General features: G+C 46.6%; 1 protein-coding gene across 1 annotated transcript; it reads right to left on the bottom strand.

The window, feature by feature from the left end:
- Window positions 1–941: 941 nt before the first annotated feature.
- On the bottom strand, window positions 942–22,677 carry LRP3 (LDL receptor related protein 3). Its single transcript, XM_035120216.3, has 7 exons — window positions 19,004–22,677; window positions 12,899–12,946; window positions 10,750–10,888; window positions 8,248–8,456; window positions 5,049–6,135; window positions 3,957–4,089; window positions 942–2,091 (listed from the first exon to the last, which is right to left on the bottom strand). The coding sequence occupies exons 1-7, from the start codon at window positions 19,086–19,088 to the stop codon at window positions 1,273–1,275; spliced, it is 2,520 nt and encodes an 839-aa protein (XP_034976107.2). The 5' UTR covers window positions 19,089–22,677; the 3' UTR covers window positions 942–1,272.
- Window positions 22,678–23,158: the final 481 nt, after the last annotated feature.

Here is a 23,158-nt window from a genome sequence, read left to right on the forward strand (position 1 = left end):
TTGTTACAGTGGCACAGCAACCGGAAAATGCAATTATTTTCTGTGAATGAAGGATACGGAACCTTTGGCTGCCACTGGCATTTCTCGATCGCTATGGGCACCGTAACGAAGAGAGCAAACAAATGAGTGGATGTAGTTTTTTTGTTCTTGTTTCAAAAGGGGGTGGGGAGGCACGAAAGGAAAGGAATGTGATGCTCCCTGCCTTTGGTTTCCTGTTAAACGATTTACCCCGGGGCTCTGTAAATATAGCTTTAATTTAGACAAATATTCTAAATCACCAATAATTGGATCTCTCCAGTTGAGTAGTCCGTCATAATTACTTGTGCCTGGTGCCTAGCTTTGCCTGCTGGATGAATCCCCTCCAGCATATGAATGAGAAGCTATAAGCTGACTTTTATCTCGGAAAGCGGAGGGGGAAAGCGCCTTTTACAAACAGAAGGAACAAGCGGATTTAGGGAAGCGTCAAATTGCAAAGGCAGATCTGCTGGGGCGGGTGTTGTGTGTTCACCCACCCACAGATCAAGGTCAGCTGGGGAAAACAGTAGCCAGGGGGGGTCCCTATGGTAGGCCGTTGCAGAGCCACATATTTCCTTCTTCTCACAGACACAGCGGCTTTCCAGAGTTACACCTGTGTACCTGTGCAGGAACCCCCCTGGGTCAGTTTCTCCCTGGTAACCACACACGGATTGTGAAGCGAGGGCACCAGGGAGACCTCCCAGCATATGTCATTATAAGCAATGGAAGAAGCACAGCCGATACAGACCGATGAATTGAGATTTAACAGTTCCCTGCTCTAACCTGACGGCACAGAACTTTCCCCCACCTGCATTTCCCATACCAGGAACATATTGCATCTGCCAGGTGTTTTGTGCATCTGATGATGGCTACAAAACACTTATGCCACCCACCCACCCACCCACACACACAAATGGAGGTGCCAAAACTGACAACTGGTATATTTTAATGACTGTAGCCTGCTAGTCAGAAATCTGTATGCAGATACCAAAGGAGATGGCAAGACAGTCCAAACTGCAAGCCCTTTGGGAAGAATAACTGTGTCTTGTACGTATAACACGTTATACAAGTAAATGGTTTTTTTTGTTTGTTTTGTTTTTAAAGAAGAAAAGCATGATCGTGTGAACACACTCTCATCAGCTGCAGATCCCACTTCTGTGCTGCAACAGAAGTGGTTATGTTGGTGGTGGGTGGCGTGCACCACAATTTAATGAAAGGTGTCCCCGGGGGCCCCTGAAAGAGCCCAGCACAATCCGATTAGCAGACCAGTAAAGACTCATCATCGCTGGGGGTAACGTCTGAGAGAGGGGGAGGGGATTCGAGGATTGGCACTTCCATGGAATGGCAACAAGCTGGGCGAATGCCCAAAGGCTCTTTGCGATATGACTGGGGGCAACAACAGTGTCGGCCGTCCCCCTGAATAGGGACATTCATGGGGCTGTCAGAGTATATCGACTCCCACTTTTTAAAAGGGAGCCGGCATGGCTCTTCACTCAGCAAATTATTCCTGCTGGAGCTTCTGCACTCAGCAACAGTCCTGCTAGACGATGAACCCCCACCCTGGTGCGTTTCTGCCACCCTTTCCAACAAAGGGTCTCTGAATGTTTTCCCTGAATCAGCCTTGCTGGTCTGTCTGATCTCACCGCTGGGAGGGTCTTCAGTGCCCGAAGGCTTGTCGTGTCCGTCCTCCGACTCTGAGAGAGCTGCTGTGCAAATGTTTGACAGAACGTCTGAGGGGGGCGATTCTGCAGCTTCTGTCTCTGAAGGCAAATGGCTGTTTTCAGATTCCAGGAGTCCCCGGTTTGGGCTGCAGCTCCCCATTTCAACATTAGTTCCCTCGGGAGAAGCTGGGGGGCTCTGGGGGGCCGTGCCATCTGTGCGATTGATGATTCCATCCCCTAGCACTGTCTGGGAAGTGTGGGTGGGGTTCAGCAGCGGGATTTGAGCTCTCACCCGCGGCCGGTGGAAGAATCTGTTCCACAACCTGCCCAAGCGCCGGCGGGATGAGCTCCTCCTGGACGAATGGCGACGCATCTGCCTCCTCATGGCCGTTCGGATGTTCTGCAGGACAGAGGCCTGTGAAGACAAACAGAGTGGGTTCTTTTTTGCCTTCCTAGCTTTCATTCAAAGATAATACACTAACATCCTGGCCAGTGTCATAAGACGGGAAGGAAGCCATCCTCAGAAAGGAAGCCAGAGGAACCTCTCAGCCCACGACACAGCAACCTCTCCCCAATCTCTTCTTTCCTCTTGAACCTCCTGACCTCACAAATGCAGGGGATTATTGGGATTATCCAGCGCCAATGGTCACCTCTGTTTCAGCCTCCAGCAGTGCAAAAGGCTGATGCACGAAAAGCCCCCAAAAAAGCCCAAACCAGAAACATAAAGCAGATCTGCCTGCTTGTGTAACTAAATACAGAGCTTTGACCATAATAGGATCACGCTGTAGAGGCTGGATGCATTTGCCAGGGCTGGGGGAAATGCAAATACAAAACAAAATCCAATCACTGCTTTGGGAGGGGGGATTTGTGTATACAAGTATCCCCATGATTTTCTAGGTAAAAAGTGGTGAAAATATCATAGCAAAAAGTGAATTTATTTTCTCTTTCCTGACAAGGTTCTGGCAAACAAACACCAAATCTATTTTCAAAGCTCACCTTTGCCAAATCCATCTCACAAGGATAAACACATGGGTTTAGCAATACTACAGTACTTTAGGGTGGGGTTACCTGTGGCCCTGTTCAGTTTCAGCTACCATCAGTCCCAGCCAGCATGCCCAATAGTTTGGAGTTGCAGAAGCTGCACTCTCAACATCTGGAGGGCCACAGATGTTCCCCATCCCTGCAGTACTTTAATGCATTAAAACTGTATTGACGTGTAATCAAACATTAAGGGCAAGGCTGCATGTTGCTTTAAAACACATCACTTGGCCTTGTACTATCGGTAATCTTTTCCTCACTATAAACAGCAACCAATAGGTATCTTAGAAAGATCAGGCCTGTGAGATTGGGGGGGGGGAATCATCCCCTTCTCACAATTAAAATACCTGTCTGCAAAATACAAAATTAGTTGGCTGGCTGATGCTGGCTGATTGCTTGGGTGTGTCATTTTGTAATCCTGATGTCAACAATTTATGCAAATAACCAACAGGCACCTCAATCATTCAGGTTCTCGATGTTGCGAGCAAGCTGCAGTCCTGTTTGTGTTTTGATAGGACATGTCAGAGAAATGTCATCCAAAACAAAACATCTGAAGAACATTGAGAGGAACAGAACGAATCTCAATGCATTTAGACCTGGGGGGAGTGTCATATTCATCCCTACTTTTCATATAAAAATGTTTGCAAAACATAATACAGTGGAACCTCTGTTTTGGAACATAATCCATTCTGGAAGACTGTTTGACTTCCGAAACATTTGAAAACCGAGGATCAATGGGCAGTCAGCAAAATCCATTGAAAAAAATGGAAAAACACACAGTGAAAGCTGTTCAACTTCCGAGGTGCGTTCAAAAACAGAAGCGATTACTTCTAGGTTTTTGGCGTTCAAGTTCTGAATCGTTCGACTTGTGAGATGCTCAAAAACCGAGGTTCTACTGTACTTTCCCTCAACAAATACAAAACTTTGTTTCTGTTGCGCAGAGCTCACTCTGAAGGAGTACCACAGAACGCAGGAGAAATGCTTTCTAGCTCAGTCAAAAAGTGACTGCATTGTTAGTACAAAGCAAGGCATTTTCAGATCCAGACTCTACTTGGGTTGCAATAATGGATAGATCAGTGTTTCTCAACCAGTGTGCCTCCAGATGTTTTGGGACTACAACTCCCATCATTCCTGACCACTGGTCTTGCTAACTAGGGATGATGGGAGTTGTAGTCCCAAAACATCTGGAGGCACACTGGTTGAGAAACACTGGGATAGATGACTACAGACAGAGTCATTTACTTGTGATGCGTTGTAAACAGGGAAGTCTTCCACGGGTGGGATCAGGCCCTGTGCGATCAGTTGCCCATAAGAAGGGGGAGCTTCACGCCTCACAAACTCCGCCTCAAGACGGGTCATCTGGGTTTCAAATGCCCTGGAATCGGGGTGGGGAGGGAGGGAGAGAAGAGAAAAGCTGGCTGGATTAGAATAGACTAGGTGGGCATCTTTTCTGAGACTGTCATTGCCCAAAGTAGAAGTAACAAAGGCTATCACACACACTTGACTAGGGCTGCAACCGGAGCCTTTCTTGGCTTAAGGACATGCAGTGCACTACCGCCATCAAACTGGGGCACCCACTGGGGCACCTGCGCGGCTCCAACCTAGCCACCATCCCATCTTGCCCCCTCCAGATAAGCAGCATTAATGCCAATGCCAGGAGGATGGCTCCCCAGTCCTGCACCGCCATACTGTCAGTTTGACAGAATGAGACTTCTTGTGCTATGCATGAAACATATCAGGGCTGGGTTCAGAAGCAATGTTCCTGGGCACAAGCAACAAGCTCAAGTGCTCTTTCTCTCTGCTTCTTGGCTGGCTGGCTGACTGCAGAGAAGACCTCCTGTATGGTTTGCAATGTCCAAACTGGGAAACTGTGGTTTCAGGACTCCCTGTGCCTCAAATCCAAAAGTCAGAGGGGCCTGTGGGTGCTTCCAATCTGCCCCCTGGCATTAAAGAGGAGGAATGGGGAGAGAGCTCAAGGTTCACCATGGCTCATTCCTGTAGCAGGAAACCCTATTTTCCCCTGAGATCTGAAGAGGGGGAGGGACTGCCACTCAGCAGGGAAGCACAGGTACTGGAAGCAAAAGGCCTTAGGCTTAATTCCTAGTACCTCAAAGTAGGGTGATGCAAGTCTCCTGTCTGAAACTCTGGGGAGCTATTGCAGTTAATGTAAACAATAGTGTTATGTTAGGGTCTTAACAATCATACCACATGATTGTAAATTTACTTTCCAAGATTCAACTGGGCGTCTATGTTACCGTATCCTGCCCAGAAAGGAAATGAAAAGCCCTCCTAACAAAATGGGTTGGGGGGGGAAGCAAAGCTGATCCTTTTCACCTGTATTCCCTGGTCCTCAAGGAGTAGAGCTTGAAGGCGCAGCCCAAGGCGATCACCAGCAGCAGCCCGCAGACCAGGCTCCCGATGAGAGCCGCCGTGATGACTTTCCTGGGCACGATCACCAGGCAGTTGTGTTCATCGCTCCCATCCTGGCAATCCTCCTGCCCATCGCAGCGCCACGTCTCAAAGATGCACAGGTTGGTGCCGCAGTGGAAGTTGCCCGGTTGGCAGGTGAAGCAGTTCTTCTCATCCGAGCCGTCCGGGCAGTTCTTCTGGTTGTTGCAGCGGTCGAGCAGCGAATAGCACAGCCCACTGTTCCCCTCGCATGGGTACTCATTCTTCTGGCAGGCCGGGCAGCTCTCCTCGTCCTTACCGTTGGGGCAGTGCCACCAGCCATCGCAGCGCTGCCTGTCGGTGTAGCACCCCTCATCGTTGCCACACGGGTGCTCCCAAGGTAGGCAGTAGCCCTTCACCTGGTAGGTGGCATTGAACCCATGCCCAGTGCTCTTGGACCAGGCATGGTATGATATGGTCAGCTGCCCCTTGGAGGACTCCAGGCTCACTGAGTGCCTGTTGTTGCGATATGAAAGGGTCTGCATGAGCTTGTCGCCTCTCTCCTCCAGCCCATCGTACACCTTCACATAGTCATTGTAACCGAGCTGCAGGTCAAGCTGCAGGAGAACATGGCGGTTGTCCTGGGTGTCCACATGCCATGTGCAGAGGAGGTCCGCCCGGCTGTGGTCTGAGCGAAAGAAGTCAGGAGAGGCGAAAGACCCGTAAAAGTTGCCCAGCCTTTTGCCGCATGAAAGGTCGGGGCAGTTCTCTTCGTCGGAACCATCGCTGCATTCTTTAACTGTATTGCATTTCAGCTCGTTCAACAAACACTTGGTGGAATGGGCCACACTGCACTGGAAGGTTCCTGAAGGGCAGATGCTGGACTGGGGCTCGGTTGGGGGAACAGTGCAATTTTTCTCATCTGAGTTATCGCCGCACTCATCCATGGAATTGCATTTCCAAGTGCCGGGAATGCATTTGCCATTCAGACAGCGGAATTCATCAGACTGGCAATTGGCCTGGCCCATTTTCCCTGTGAAGTGAGAGACAAGCATTAGGAAACTTCTCTGGGCACTTCTTGCTCCATGCTGTGCCTGAAACATGAATCCAGCATGGACGACAATCAAGCTTTGGAAGCAGCAGCTCTTGAGGACTCTGAAATATTGTTATGCCAACACAAGTATAAAATTCTCTCTCGCCAAGGACGAACTTCCCCACCAGCTGCACACAATCTCTCCCCCACAACTCATCTGGGTTTTCAGTAGCTCCACTGCAATGGCATGACTTCAGAAGGAGGAGATGCCCTTTCCAAAGGGATGGAAGGGGATTCCCTCTCCCTGCTTTTCCTCTCCATAGCAGCTTCATTGTCATGGAATGTTATCTGCCTGCCTGCTTGTGCACCTGCCTTTGTGTCTAAGTGTGTGGATTTGTTTACATGCACATGCGCACACCTGTGACTGGCTGTCTGTTGGCCACCTTGGCCACACCTACCTCTATCCAAATTCTGAAAAAAGAGCTAACTACCACTAGCTGTGATTTCCACCACTATGGGGGGGAGCAGCTGTAATATGGAGGGAAGGTTACTTCTTACTGACCTTTCTGCCCAAACTAGAAAGCCCCCAAATACCTGGGATTGGGGAGCTGTGAAAAGTTTTCAAGTAGCCCCCCGCCCCGTCCCAGTTAAGGTTCAAAGACAAAAACCTGAGAGAACAGCAGCCTGTAGGCAAACAAAAAGGGGTATCCTAGATGGGCAAAGCAGGTCAGGGAGAAGCTAAAGCTGTTCTACAAAGGCAAGAGGGAAGAGAGAGGAGGCCCTTTTTTCTTACAGGAACAATGTGGGAGGAGTACAAATGACTCTCAAATTAGGGGAGCAAAAAAGAGCTGGGACTCAAAAGAAAAGATCTCAGATTTAAAGTGCCAACAGTTCTAACTTCCCCTTGCAAAGGCAGAACTAGATCACACTCTTTCCTTTCTTCTCTCCAATAAAGAGTGTGTGTGAAGGGGGGAAGACTCCCTTGCCAAAAGCATGGCTGTTTCTGTAAAGAGACTCAGAGAAGTGCTTCTGAGTGCCGTGCAATTAAGGCAAATGAGAATCCTTCTTAGAACTACAGGCTCCAGCTCATTTGCCACAGGGTATCTGTAGAGGGAGAACTTCTGAGGCTTCAGCTGCTTTCAAGAGCTCCCTTCCAGCATACAAATGCTAGAAGCCTAGAGCGATGGCTCCTAGCACTGGAAATCACAAGAGCCTTGTTGCCACTTAGGACAAGTCCCCCACGGAATGCCAAGAGAACATATCACATCAGGGTTATTTTCAACAGGAGAAGCAGTTATGTGAAGGAGGGAGGAGGATCTGCAAAGCTTTTTTGGGTGGGGCACCATGTGCAGTGTAATCCTATTTCCCCCTCTTTTTACTGTTGCAGAAAAATGGCTGGTGCCCCCCCCCGAGCCCTGCCCCTTTTGCTTCCTTGCCTGTACACACACTGTCCTTCCAGGTGGAGCTATCCCTCCTGGTAGAGGCAGCTGGTTGAAAACAAGAGAGCGAAAAAACTTCAGGCAGGGGGAGGACTCAGCCTCTGCCACTCCAAGACTCTTTGGTTCTTTAAAATCACACTTGTACCTAAAGGTGCAAGTCTGTCACCATTAGAAGCAGACTGGAGGTTGTTTTATTTATTTGATCCCTATTTTGTGGTTAAATCAAGGCAGCGTACAATGGAAATATAAACTCCCAAGAAAATCAAAAACAAAACAAAGAATAAAACAAACAGCAGTAAAGCTGCACCATAAAGCAGAAAAATAAAAAACCACGCCAACAGGAGCGTGTCAAAGGCTCAGCTGGAAAATGCCAGCTGGAATAAAACAATCTCAAGAGCCAGTGCAAAAGCAGGCAACCCTATTGGGCTCTGCCATCGTTCAGGCACCACCACTGAAAAAGCCCTCCTCCTGCCTAGATCCAGAGCCAGTGTGGTACAGCGGAAAGTGTGTGAGGACTTGGGATACAAAGACCTCTATTAGGCTGAGACTGGCTACACCTCAGTCTCAGCCTAATAGAGGATAAATAGTGATAAACCTCAGATAGAAATGTTGAAAATAAGATAAATGCAAAGCAATAATCAACATAGCCATTCAAACTAGAGAGAACTTTTACCTCGGATATACGAAAGGCGAAATCCCTGAGCCTGCCCTGAACTTGATGGATCAGAGTGGAAAAATATCCAGACGTGATCCCTGGCAGAGATGAAAGGAGGTGGGATGAAGGATCCACATGCTTTGTATTCTTCTCCCTTGGCAGGAGGACCGATCATCAGCCAGTCTGTTGAACACTTGGGAGAGTCCTCCAAATCGAAGTTCTTAAAACTGACAAGAGGAGGAAAACGGGAGAAGGGAGCACAGATGAAGGGAGACTGATTTCTTTTTAGAGAAATGGAGGGAGACCACCATTTTAGAGGAATGCACTAAAGAAATGCATAGCTGCCAAGTTTTCCCTTTTCTCGTGAGGAAACCTATTCAGCATAAGGGAAAATCCCTTTAAAAAAGGGATAACTTGGCAGCTATGGAAATGCAAGAGGGGAACATTAAAAAATTTACTGATTTCACTGAAACCTTCAATGCAGGTATTACTTCAGAATGTCTTTGAAGGCAGGCTTTGAGACAGCTTCCCATGAAAAGGAACAGCGACCGTCAACGTGACACTTTGCTGAGAGGTCACCTCTGCCAGATTGGAACACCAACTCTCCTCCTCCTAGTGGTGCAGCAATAAAAATGCTAGCAGATTTGCAAAAGTTGCCTTTAGGATGCAGGCCAGTCAATTAAAATGGCTCCCATCAATTAATCAACTAAAACTGTTCTTGATTAATCAGTCAATAACATCTTGATTAAAGCTTCCAGTGCTAAATCAAGCATTTCAAAATCAGCAAATGCTGGAAATCTAATTTGCCTCCCCTGCTAGCAAATACATTGGAAGTCCAGCGCAAATAATTATGGCTGCCAACAGCAAAGCAACCATAGCAGCCAATTAAAACAAGAGAAGCCACGATTGTTTGTGACTTTCTCTAAATAAGGGCAGGCTGTGAACACAGCTGAAGCCTTAATTGGCTCATTAAAAACATTCTGCCCAACTCCTTAGAACAAGGAGGTGGGAAGTTAGAGAGCCTCCGTTGTATTCCCTCCTCAGTTGCTGGCATGATGTATTACCCAATGCCAGGCACAACGGAGCTGAATTGCAAGGCTTGGTGTATTTGTCCCTCCCTGAAGGCCATGGGAACAGATATCAAATGCAGGTCAGACAATGTCTTTGCCTGCTAAAGGTGGGCTAGGGCACAATTTATCAGGAAGTTCTGCCTGCAGGCTCTGATGAAATGAATAGGTTGGGGATGCAAGATGCATTAGTATATAAAGCCCTCAACAACTTGGGGCTAGTTTGCCTAATAGACCAACTTACCCCACATGCCCACTCAACCACTTTGATTGGCAGAATTGGCACTACTACAGTTGCCGCATAATACTAGTTCCACATTTGTAAGAACTCAACCATTTAGTGTGGCAGCACCCACACTCTGGAACTCCCTGCCTATTAATATCAAGCAGGAGCCTTCACTGGACTCTTTTTGGCGTCTGCTAAAAAACCATCCCTGTTTAGGCGAGCCTACCCAGATTTTTTAGAAAGCTGTGAATTTAAAGCTGTCTTAGATTTTAACTTTTGGTAGTTTTAAACTATTCTCTGGGGCACAAGCCTAGGCAGTGTGTATGGAGGTCCTGGGCTGCCAAAATGACAATACACGCCCCTCCCTACACTTTTCTCGGTTTTATTGTTTTATCTTTTTGTAACATGCTTTGAGGTGTGTTTTCTTTACAGTTAAGTGGTGCACAAATATGAAATAAAGAATAAATAAATTTGAAATGAAATTGCAAAAGAAGTTTGTGGCAGAGAGGAAAACCCATAGCTCAAGGGAGGAGACAATCTGTGCCTGCAGGTAGTCCCAGGTTCAATCCTGGCAACTCCAGCTAAGAGTCAGGTAGCAGGTGACATGGAAGAAGGCTGACAACTCTGGGAAGATGGACATGAGCATCAGAAGAGCCCTGTAGCTGGATCAGGACACTGATGAATTAAATTCATCTTGCGAGGCACCACTGTACCTGCTCAGGCCTCAAAGCAATTTACAATATATCTGAAGAGAAATGGCGCAAATAAATTAATATGCTCTTTCCTTCAGGAAAACAATGATTCTCCTTGTGTGCCACCTTCCTAACAAGAGGCAGCAAAATTAGGTGGAAGACGGCCAGGCAGCTCACCCCCATGACTCCCAAGTGGCACGTAGACTGGATAGGGGCCGCAGCTCAGTGTTGGAGCACCAGCTGGGCATGCAAAAAGTGCCAGGTTCAATCCCTGGCAGCATCTTCAGGCAGGATCAGTTGCCTCCTGCCTGAAACCCTGGAGATCCATTGCTGAAACCCTGGAGAGCCATTACTGCCAGTCAGTGTTGGCAATACTCAGCCTAGCCTATTGTGAGACTAAAAATGGCTTTTTCACCACCACGGACAACGTGAAGGATAAAGTTCCTTTAGACCAAGCTTATGTTAGCCAACTGGTCTGGATCTGAGAATTTATTTCAGCAGAGGAAGACAATTAAAACATTTTCACTAGTAGTACCTAATAGTTATCACATCTCCTCGATCACCTTGAATGTACCAGCTGCAGTTGGTGGCTGGAGGATAGTGGAGTGGCCAGGAATGGCTGTAGATGACCCCACGCCGTTCAGTATGCTGTTCCAGTTTTCCACTGCAAGCAGCTGTCAAAAGCCACAACAAAATGTTAAATGTTAAATACTTTTTTTTTGTCACAATAGCTTTCCCTGGTCTCTAAAAGTTATTGTCATAAATATTTCCATTACTCTTTCCTGCTCCTTCTGCTTTGTTAAACTATCTGGTCTTCTGGGTTAAATACAGTTCAACGGGCATCTCCTGTGAGAACATCAATAGTCCTAAATGAGCCTGGCAAAAGGGATTTGATAAGGAACTGAACAGATCTGCCCAAAAGGAAAAAGGGAACAAATCGACCAGCAACCACAGGAAATCCATACCCAAAGCCAAGTAAATAATACATCGTTTTCAAGACCTATTGTCCTGAAAATGCTTGGTTTTCCTCCTCTCCCAAACAGGCACTTTTTTTAAAACATCACAATTTCTATAAGTAGGTTTGAAAAGTGTTCTCAGAGAAAGCAAGGCTTATGGATTTGTTGCCCTATTGTTGCTTTTTGGATTTCAAGTACAGTAACTTTATAAAGAGAGCACGCTAAGTGGGATTTTTGCTTTGAGCACACAGCTGCTGTTGCATGTTCCCACGATAATGAGTCACAAGTTGCAGGAGCTGACGGGACCAAATGCAAATCCCTTGCTGTGTAGGGCTGAACCCCACCAGGAGCTCAACAAATCTCTAATTTTGCTACCTGCTTGGGGTTGCAAAACTGCAAAGTGAAAAGGGGTTGTCAAACTGCAGTCACACTGTGGCGCTTGGTTAGTGAGAACCAGCCTTCCTGATGGGTGGATCGCAAGTTGTACTGAACTGTGCTATGGAATTTATAAAGTGAAGTTGTAGTCCATTCTTCAGATAAAATTTACTAGCATGCTTTACATACAGCACAAACCCACAAACCCATTCATCTCTACACAGAAGTAGGCCGCAATTAGTTAAATGGATTTTACTGACAGATAAGTTTGCAGAGCAGGAGTGAAGAAGAGGACCCAGCCCATGGGCTCCCTTGCCCTTGGTTGGCCACTTCAACAGATGAGCGGGGCCATCCATGTGTCAGCCACCTGACGTCATAGCCACTACAGCCACATCTTTGCCTGTGTGCAGCAGCATGGGGGAAATGGCCTCATGGGACAAATTAGGATCCATGCTGGTCCTGCTTAGGCCGCCGGTATAAAGAACTGCAGCCACAACTACTACCGGTACTACAACTACTGCTGCTTTCAACACAACATAATCTCCAAAAAATAAAACAAGTCCTGCTGTACTAGAGAATTTGTCCATTCTGGAAGCTCATTTTTTACTGCACTTCCGTCTGCCCTTTCTAATTGCAGCAAATATATCTCCCCCGCCATCTTATCCTCATAATAAAGCTGTTTTGAAGTACATGAGGCTGAGAAAGAATGAATGGCCCAAGGCAAGGGGACATAGCTGCCAAGTTATCCCTTTTTTACAGGGATTTTCCCTTATGCTGAATAGGCTTCCTCGCGAGAAAAGCGGAAACTTGGCAGCTATGCAAGGGGAGATTTGAAGCTGGGACAGTCCTGGTCCAGAGCTGCCTAACCACTACATGCAACATTGTCTCTCCAATGCTGTCATATTTTTTTCCTACTCTCACATCCCCTCCTTCCTGCTCCCACTAACACTCAAGCCAATAAATGCACAGTGTAAAGTGAGAGTGTTCATCTATCTACAATGAAAATAAGGTTTTGGAATAGTCTGGGCAACATTTACTGCATATAAAATTGGTCCAGAATGACAGCAATTAATTTAGATGAATTTCTCTCCTTTACAGTGGCATAGAAACCAACAGGATAAAACTGTGCCATTCACAATCTGAATTTGCTGCGTGAATTTTTATGAGGATGATGTGGGGAGATCTGGACTAGTCTTTCAGCCAAAAGTATCTCAGTAGTATAAGAGAGCATTTACATTGTTTTAAAATTATTCTTAAAAAACACCTTCTTCTCAAAATGATTCTTTACAGGAAGTGTTTTCTATCAGTAAGAAAATGAAGCTCAAATGCTAATAGAAAACAGAGGTATCTTACCTAATGAAGTGACAGCACTTTCAATTTTCCCAGACAAGAAGAGGTTGACTGTTTTCAAAACAGAAAAAAATTATTATTTTTATTTGTTACAGATTGTAGTGGAGGCAATAAGTAATTAACAAAATTATTAATGGCAAAACACATTCAGAGAAGGTATGTTCTTCCAACAAGCACCGGGGTTAGCTTATAGCTCAGTCAGAGTCTACATTTTCTTTACGATGCCTTGTGTGTATAATATTTAAAGTATGAGAGAACCTAATTGTTTTCTTTTCTTTTTCTTTTATAGAACAGGAAAAATGGCACAGAAGCTGTTGTTGTTGTTATAAAATTTAATTTGTATACCGTCCTATACCCACATGCCTCAGGGCGACTCACAGGATAAAAATGCAATATAAAGGCACAAAATACCGGTATATAATCAAAATCAAAACCAAATAACCCTGCCTCCAGCTGCAATCCTAAGCACATATAGTAGGCAGCAAGCATCATTGGACACAGTCAGATTTTATTCTGAGCAAAAATACCTAAGATCATGCTGTGGATGTTTATAACGTAGACTCTAGGGATCAACTGAGCATGGGTAAAGTGTCACAGCTCAAGTGCTATGAGGCTGGGTTGTTTCTGCAGCAAACACACAAACAAGTAAGTAGCCATCCGGGCCACTGTTCTCTCAGCTGAACCCTCCACCTGTAATAATGAGATACTAGTACTGATCTACTTTATAGAGCTATTGGAAAGTTCACTGATATCACGTATGTGCAGTGCTCTGAAAATATGAGCTGTATCCAATGCGGGCCGTACTCAGAGTAGACCAACTGAAATGAACATAAGTCCATTAATATCAATGGGTCTACTTTCAGTAAAAATCATTCAGATACAACACCATCAATACATTCTTTCTAGTCTCGGACCAAAGCAGCTGGAGTCAGAGTGTCTTGTTCAACCTAAGCAAGACAACATCATATGTGGTAGGCAACAGATCAGTATTACAGGAAGAGTTTGATGCTACTCATAGGCTATACAGCTACTCTCTGCCCTTGCGCCTCCATCCAAAAGTTTCACATTTTGCAGGAACAGCCACAATTTATATCCACAACAGACTGACTGTAGACATCACATTGATGCGAATAACTGGGCTGTGGATTGTCACTGAGGTATCGTTTTTTCTTGTTGTTACAAAACGTTCTGCTATCCCGGCTGCTGACCACTAGGACAATGCAAGGACAGTAAATGTGGTTGGTGCTTTTTAAAACGATTGCTCTGTAGTATCAACAGTTGATTTTTACAAGAAGGGAACCTGACAAATATCCTGTCCCATCTAACAAAAGAAATGGAGGCAGGGAGGGACTGAAGCTATAGAATTGCCTGGAGACCAGGTAGAAAAGCAGATGAAGAGGAAGGCAGCTTCAGTGTGGTGTAGTGGTTAAGAGCGGTAGACTTCTAATCTGGGGAACCGGGTTCGCGTCTCCGCTCCTCCACATGCAGCTGCTGGGTGACCTTGTGCTAGTCTCTCAGCCCCACCCACCTCACAGGGTGTCTGTTGTAGGGGAGAAGGGGAAAGGAGATTGTTAGCCGCTTTGAGACTCCTCCGAGTAGTGATAAAGCGGGATATCAAATCCAAACTTCTTCTTCTGCTCCCTGTATCTTTATGAACAATGACCAGAATATTATTTTATTACACATTTAATGCACGTGCTGAGCCTGAATAATTATTCCACTAGTTTCACAGCTTATGCTGATTTCTGGGGTCAATAAACCTTTGGGCCAGGAGGCCACTCAATGTGAGAGGCCCACCTCATTCTTAGATACTGCTGTCTAATTAGATCTGCCATTCTTGCTCGGGCCTTCTCTTCTCCTGACACCTGGTTCATGGTGATTGATCATGGTTTGAAAGCAAGTCTTGCTTAGATTGAACAAACTATGATTAGAACAAACCAGGAAAGAGAAGCTACACATGAGATGAGGAGGAAGAACGGAGACTTTGATGCCTGAACTGAGCATGCTGACTTAATTTCAAACTTCCAATGGGAGGGAGGCTGGGTGGTGGGGAGGATGACAGAAGTAGAACAGCACTCTGTGTTTCATGTAATAAAAAGAAATCACAACTAAAGCTCTAGGTACAGCCCTTTTCAAAGATGAGGTAGGGAAGAATAAAGACTAATCACTAGAAGGAGGGAGTTCCACAACTGTGGAGCCTGCCACAGCCATGACTCTATCACCCGCCAACTTAAAAACATGTTAGTGGGATTCCCAGCTTGTGGGTGGACAGCCACCTGAACAGTCTTAAGCAGAAGGCCTCCCCCACTTCAAGATAGTTATGCCTATGTTGTTGGTTGTTGACAGATGTCTCAGAAATGTCAATTTCTACTTTGAATAAAGGAAGTCAGCTTGCCACGGACAGCAGTTATGAAGAAATATCCAGAGGGGCCTCTTCCGTTTACGAAAACAGCTGTAATAGTGGAAATTCTTGATCTAATACCATGGAACAGGCAGGGTGTTTCACATCCTTTATTCCAAGGACTGACAGACCAGAGAATACTATACATGCCCTTCGCTTTCAAAAAAGCAAATCCACATTACGGAACTCCACACACTAGTTAGTTCTGCCTTACACTTCTAAAGCTGTGAGCTGCATTATTCAAGGCAGCTTACAGCAATCAAACACCACAACACCAAAATAGAACAATCTCAGACAAAACGTAACATAGAGGATGACATAGCAAGCAAAACAGTGTCTTCAGGAAAATGGCAAAACAAAACATGATTTGCCTGGCAAGGCAAAAAGCTTGCCAGAAATTTTGTTTGGTTTTTTAAAGTATTTACCAGCTGGCAGAAGACAGGAGGGGGGGGGGTCAAGCACCTGAGTTCCATGGGGCAAGATGCTCCATATTATTGGTGCAGCCCCCAAGAAGGCCCCATCTCTTGTCTCAACAAACTACACTTTCATCATAGGTGAGACACAAAGAAAGACCTCTCTCCACTTGATCATAATGTATTGGCAGGTTGGCACAGGAGGCAGAGGTCCCTCGGTTACCCTGGGTCCAAGCCATTTAGGTCTTCAACTTCAAGTGTTATCACCAAGATGCTGAATTGTGCCTGGAAACAAACTGAAGACTGAAACACGACTGGTATAATATGGTCCCACTGACTGACCCCTTTGCTGATGCATTCTGGACAAATTGATGTTTCCAAATACACTTCAAAGGTTGCTCCATGTAGAACACAAATAATCCAATCTAGATATGACTAAGGTGTGCGCTACTCTGGCCAGGTCTCATGTTGCAATAGAGTCAGGATTTTCAGACTTCTGCTTATGCTAGTGCTCCCCTCTTGCAAACCATGCCAGTCAGCAGGCGGTCTGCATATCCCAGGCATTAGGCTCCTTTCAAAAGGCTTTTAAAATCCAGCCCATCTTCTTTCAGGTATCAGCTCTTTGTTAACTTTTCTAGCTCTTCTACCCCACCCCATATCTCACCATTGGGGGGGGTGTATTTAGTCCTCCTTTACCAACAGAAAAGCAGGAGGCATAAATTGATTAAAGGGTAAAGGTAAAGGGACTCCTGACCAGTCGTGACTGACTCTGGGGTTGCGGCACTCATCTCGCGTTATTGGCCGAGGGAGCCGCTGTACAGCTTTCAGGTCATGTGGCCAGCATGACAAAGCTGCTTTTGGCGAACCAGAGCAGCACATGGAAATGCTGTTTACCTTCCCGCTGTAGTGGTACCTATTTATCTACTTGCACTTTGACGTGCTTTTGAACTGCTAGGTTGGCAGGAGCTGGGACTGAGCAACGGGAGCTCACCCCGTCGCGGGGATTCGAACCGCCAACCTTCTGACCAGCAAGCCCTAGGCTCTGTGGTTTAACCCACAGCGCCACCTGAATCTCCATAAAATGATTAGGTGACTCTAATTACCCAGGAGTAAGTTTTATCGATTTATTTCATCCTAATGCATCTTTATCTTGGAGGAATAAGAGGATGAAATAAGAGTTGGGAACTTGCTACTTGAATGCCTTTGCAAAGACAAGGGGGTTGTGCAAAAGTGATATCAGAGGCTGCTCATACACTCTATCTGCATTTAGCGAGTTAAAACCTGCTGTGAAAGTGAAAAGGGAAAGATTGCTGTAGACAGGTAGGAAAGCGAGAGGCTGAACACAGGGAAAGCAGCAACAAATCAAATTTTTCATCCTGACAATATTGAACAACTATGATCCGGATGAGAATGCTCGCTGGCTAAATGCCACCTATTCAATCTTGCATGGATGAGGAGCTCCTTGCCAAATGCAGGGACCAACATAAGGATGCATCCATACCAAATCTGGTCAAATGTTCAGAGCCGTGTCAAAGCATATCTGTCAACACAGTGGCTTCTCTTAAAGAAATATCCGTCAACACAGTGGCTTCTCTTAAAGAACAGCAGAGAAAATATACTCTGTACAGAAACTCTGCATGTGGCAAGCTGTGCCCATTAAGAGTCACAGTTCAAATGTACAGCATTGCAGAGTTCAGACACATTCAAGAGCCCAGGGGCGCAAGAAGAGCAGGGTTTGTAGTTTCTCATATAAGCATGGGAGCCATAAACCTTATTTTTAGGTTCTTGCATCTACCACCAAATTTTGTTTGTGACAAACTGCATGACTTTCTGTCAAGCAGATTGTTCAATTCCCTTGCCGCCGCCCCCCCAGTGGGAAAAAAAATCACATTCTAAACCACAGTTGATGTGTCTACTCAAAAGTAAGTCTCACTAGGTTCAATGGGGCTCACTCCCAGTAACCGGGCATAAGACTGGTGCTACATTATAGTTGCATTATTGCCTTCTGATGCCTTTATAAAGAACTCCCTCCTGTAAACTAGTAAACCATTTCTATCCTGAAATCATTTCCCATACATATGAAAAACAAGTATTGCTCCTATGTATCATTAGTCTGTGCAAATGATCTTGGTGTTTATTCAAAAAACGTTCACAACCCTAGCAGGAATCTTCCTCTCCAAGTCTCAACACAGGGGTGGAATCCATTAACGTGTTAACAGCAACAAATCAAAGAAGGCTGTCAGTGCAAACTGCACTAACTTGTTTGTAAAATGGAAGTGAGCCACCAACACCACTCCAGGCTTGCCTTTCTGAATACAGGCTAGTAACTTTGCAAAAAAAAAAAAAAACCACAAAACGAAACGAAAACAAAAAAACCCCTGCTGCCTCTAGCTACAGCGACAGAGACAGGAAAAAAGATCCTCAATAACCACCGGGTCCAAACAACTTATGTCCTTAATGCAATCACAGGCCACGGTTTTACCGAGCATTTCCATGCAGAGCATAACCTGAGTGCAGGGAGAGAAAAAGTGCACTCCCTTGAGCAAACAGAGCTGATGTCACTTCATTCTGCAGTGCCCTCGCATGAAGGAAAACTCACAAGTCGGGGCTGGGGCCCTACATGCCAGTATGTGTGTGTCCCGGCTGGGCATACGTATATACTTTCGAGCAAGTTGGATCAAACGGCCTGCACCCCAACACATTTCTCTCCATGTGCTGCCAGGTGTGTAAGAGAGGAGCCTCGCGGTCAGTTCTTGTCTGCGGATCGCCCTCTCTTACAGAGCCTCTCCCGCTGCCACCAGCGGGCATCCTTGTGGGGAGGGGGTTGCACTGGGCATCGGATGCACAGGCCACAACTCGGCACCTGGCTTTGCCTGCAGAAGGCCCCCCGGTTCAGTCCCCGCCGGCAGCACCTCCAGGGACGGGTGGCTGGTAGGAATGACCCTTCGCTGCTGCCCGTCGGTGCAGGAGACAGGGAGCTGGATGAGTGTGGGAAATCAGCCAGACGTAGGGTGGGCTGGGGTCTTCCACCGGGGGCCCCCGGAGCAGCTTCCTACCTGCTTGCTCCAGGTGGCGGCGGGCCAGAAGGATGCTCCGCTCTCTCCCGCCACACCAGCGGAGAGCATCTCCGCCGGGCCTCTGGCGCCCTGGTCCCTCACCTAGCCGCCCCTCAGCAGAAACAGAGCCAACGGCACCTTCTCCCGCATCCCGCCTGGAGCCACAATAACAGCAGTAGCGACGGCGCTTCCTTTCCTCCCCGCCGTGGCGGCTACGTCCCGCCCGGCCCGGACTCACCCAGGCAGAGGGCAGCAAGCGGCCCCAGCGCGCCGGGTGCCCGGAGCTCCGCGGACGACGACGAGGAGGAGGGCGCCGCGTCCATGGCGGTGGGTCTCTTCGCCCGGGGAGGTGCGTTGAGCCTCCGGTCGCCGCCGCTGCCGCCACTTCGCCCCCTCACAGCGCCGCCGCCGCCACAGCCGAGCTCGGGGAGGAGGATGAGGCGGCGTTGGCCCCGAGCGACGGCGGCGGCAGCGGCGGTGGCTGCGAGGGAGCATCCCGCCGTCGCCTTTCCATGGCCTCCTCGCTTGGGCAGCTCGTCCCGCAGCGGCTGCGAGGAAGCAGGCAGGAGGAGGAGGAGAGGACGCCGCCGTTTCCGAGGCCCAGCCCCGCGTGACGCGCCGGCTCTGAGGGGCAGGCGGAGGGCAGGGCCGCCCTGGGCTGGAAGGAAGGGGGAGCGCAGCGGAGCGCCAGGCCTGGCAGGGCCTCCTCCTCCTCCTCCGCCACGAGGGGCTCCGCCGCCGCCTGCTTCCCCCAGCAACCGCCGTCTGTGAGGGGAAGGGCCGGGACGGATGAAGACCCCCCCCCAGCGCTTGCTCTTGTTTTAAAACCGGGGCTCACTCGAGGGCTTGCGAGGTCATGTTTTTAGTATTAAAAAAGAGAGAGAGAAGTTGCCTCTGAGCGTGGACAAAGTTCCCCTCGTGCCTCTCTTCGTGAGGGTCACAGCCAGTCCCCCTCGTTGCATCGCTTTGGGAAAGGGGCTCCCTGACTGACCCCCATATGGCAAGAAAAGTGAATTCTTTGGGCTCCTCGCATCCCAAATATAACATCGCTTCGTTTTTTAATGCTGTGACGTCATTACTTCAAAGTACAGGTTATGCGTTTCTCTCTTTTTTTAAATAGCTCAATAAATCACTCCACTGAAATCTACCCATTTCCTACTCTAACCAGCCAAATCTCTATAAAGATTTTATAGCCCCATGATGGTAAACATGTAGCTGATGGGTTTTTGAGCAGTCGTTTTAAATTATGATCCATAGCAGCAGGGAAAGCTACAAATTTGCAGTAAAAGATAGGTTATTTAGCTTTATTTGCCCCCTTTCTGTTTTCAAAAACAATATTTTCTTCTAAGAGAAATTGTTCACCATGCACTGAAGCTCACTTAAAAACACCACTGAAATATTGTGATCGTTCGTATATTGATTTTAGCCGGATCAATTCATGCTGCTGAATTATGTATGAGGCAAAAACATTTATGACCTGATAATTTCTCACACTGTCGTCTGCTGTGGTTCATGTGAGGTCGGCTGCCAAGAACGTAAGAACACTAAGGTCGCCTGGCTGCAACAAACCAAGATCTGTCTGATCCGGCATCCCATTTCCAAATAACCAGACAGGCACCTCTGGCTTTCACATAACAGGACATGAAGATGATGCCCTTCTCTTGGCTCTTTGCCATGGCTTGTGGCGCTCCTAAGACTTGGGACTTAAGGTGGTGGAGAGGGCATAAAATGACACAAGAGCCCTGTTGGATCAGGCCAAAGGGGGCACATTGAGTCCAGCATCCTGTTCTCACAGTGACGGTCCAGATACCCCAAAGGGAAACCCGCAAGCAGGACCTGAGTTCAACATCAGCAACTCTCCTCAATTGTGATTCCCAGCAACTGTCATTCAGAGGCATTTACTGCCTCCACAGTGGAGGCAGAATGCAGCCAATGTGGCTAGTAGCCATTGATAGGCTTAACCTCCATGACTTTGGTGACCATCACTACATCTTGTGGGAGAGAAATCCACAATTTAGCTATGTGCAGTCCTGAAACTTCCATCATTCATTGTCTGGCCCTCAGTTCCTATATTATGAGAGAGGAAGGAAAGCTCCCTGTCCACATTCTCTGCACCATGCATAATTTTATATGCTTTTGTCATATACCCTATTATTCTCCTTTTCTCTAAACTAAAAAGCACCAAATGTGAAAACCTTTCTCCTTAGTAGGCAAGTTGCAGCTACTTTTTAAATCATTTGGGGTGCCCTTTTCCAGCTCTACAGTATTAGCCGGGAACAACCGGAGTGCATAGGGAAAGGCTGGTTGCACATTGAAAGTACGTTTTACTCCCCTTTGCTCTGAGAACACACTTTTGCTTTTGTGCACTAAGCCATTGTTTTGTCTCAGCGCTATGTGTAAATTAGGCCACTGCAGAACAACTGCATTTTTCAAGGCTCACTTTAAACAAATGAAACATTACCCATTTTGGCTTTTAAATCGGTGGCGAACAGGCTGTTGCGAAGTAAACACAAATACAGTACGTACAGCACCTAACCGTAAATTGTGAAAACGACTTAAATGACATGTAAAACTGAAGTTTCGCAAAATGATTCATTGGTAGGAGAGCAGATTTTGCAACAAGCATGTCCTTCTTTTGAGCCAGGAAATGCTGGAGGGTATGTACTTTTTTTATATGCCAAACCCATTGTATGCCAATGATTCCTTAATTATCCATCAAGAAGAGAAATTGTGTCAAAGTTTGCAAGAGTCCTAAGACTGATTGCACTTAAAAAAAAAAACCCTCATAAATCCCAGGGAAATGAATTCAATAAAAGAGGTGTAAACTGGGATTAACGGAAAAAGAAATCTAGTGGAATTTGAGGGGGAGAATCTAATGACACTGCGGAGTCAGACAAGCAATATGTGCCTGCGCATGATAAGGATCAGCCTTAAATTACTGCCATAATCCCTAACTCCCTTTGCCTCAGCACCATTCTATTTCGCTTTCTTTTACTGCATGTGTTGCAGAAATTGTGCTCATGAGGGTTTGCACATAAGTTATAAAAAATACTAGCAACAAAAATATGAGAACATATTTTGAGCAATGCTTTCAAGAAGTCTAACATTCCCACCAGCCATGAGAAAAGTATTCTGCGTACCTTCTGACTTAGTTTTATGTTTTTAACATACAGTGGAATAATATGAATTGTGGAGCTATGAGTGCCTTCCTTATGTGACCCCCCTGTCTCTAATGCTCACATCACTGCTCACACTCCATATCCAGTTTTCTAGTAGAATTGAAGCTGTTTTAGGGAGAAATGCATCAAATACAGTATTTGATAAGAAACTATGGGATCTACGGTATGTGAATTGTGGCTAACACTGTGTGAATGTGGCTTCAAAAACTAGTGGATATGGAGTTAGTGGTTATGTGAACATACCCTTAGGAGGAAGAATCAGGTGAGCTATTCCACTCCCTGGGCTCCTTGTGAGTAAGAAGGTAGGCAAGTGGGGGGCTGGCTGAGGGCAGCCTGAAGTTGGTGGGGCAGTGCCCCATCTACCTTATTGGGCAGCTGGCCCTCACTGAGGGTTCATGCAATGAAGGAATGGGGTGATTCTTCTAGTGGTGACTGGTCTGCTGGTGGTTTTCCACTTCCCATGATAAGAGCCCGAAAGCTATAGGTTGCTCTGCCACCCACTAGCCCAGAGATTTGCAGCAGTAGTACCTTAAAGTTGGAGCCTCCTTGGGTGATTTTCCTCACATGCAGAGTGGATGCTTACAGCAGGCTCCCTGACAAATTGTGAATATATGATAATGAGCTGTTAGTGGCAGCATCTTGTTGTTCCTGCAGGATGAACAACTGCTGTGGGTTCCTCTGCATACAACAGCTACACCACCACCATCAATTGTGAAATAAATCAGGGTTAAACATTGCCATTAACGACTTCGTTTCTCTCTAATGCTTTAATTATCTGCGCATGGTACAAGTAACAGGAAGAACATTGTGTTAATTCACACTTAGCAGTTTAAACAAGGGTGGCTGAACATCCAAGTGTTGTTTTTTTAGTAAAAGTAATGAAACAAACAATGGGTGGTATAGGTTGGTAAATAGCATGTCAGTGATTCAGTACTACGTACCACTACTGTTTGGGCGAAAGGTCTCTTATTCTGTGTTTTGTCCTAAAGAATTGGTCTGACTTCAGAAGATAATGCCATGTGTGTTTTTATTTGAAAGCACTGAAGTTTAGCCGAAGTCCCCACAACAGGCAACAGATCTCCACAGCGCCTCTGAACTGACACTTGATCTTGCACTTACCAGTAGCAATTTATCATTCCAACCCATCCAGGCTGCAAAAGGCAACTCCTAAATCTGCAATACTGTTCCTTCTCATGAACTATTCTGGTTATACC

Source organism: Zootoca vivipara, chromosome 6 (genome assembly GCF_965207765.1).
Source record: "Zootoca vivipara chromosome 6, rZooViv2.hap1.1, whole genome shotgun sequence".
Taxonomy (NCBI): Eukaryota; Metazoa; Chordata; class Lepidosauria; order Squamata; family Lacertidae; genus Zootoca; species Zootoca vivipara.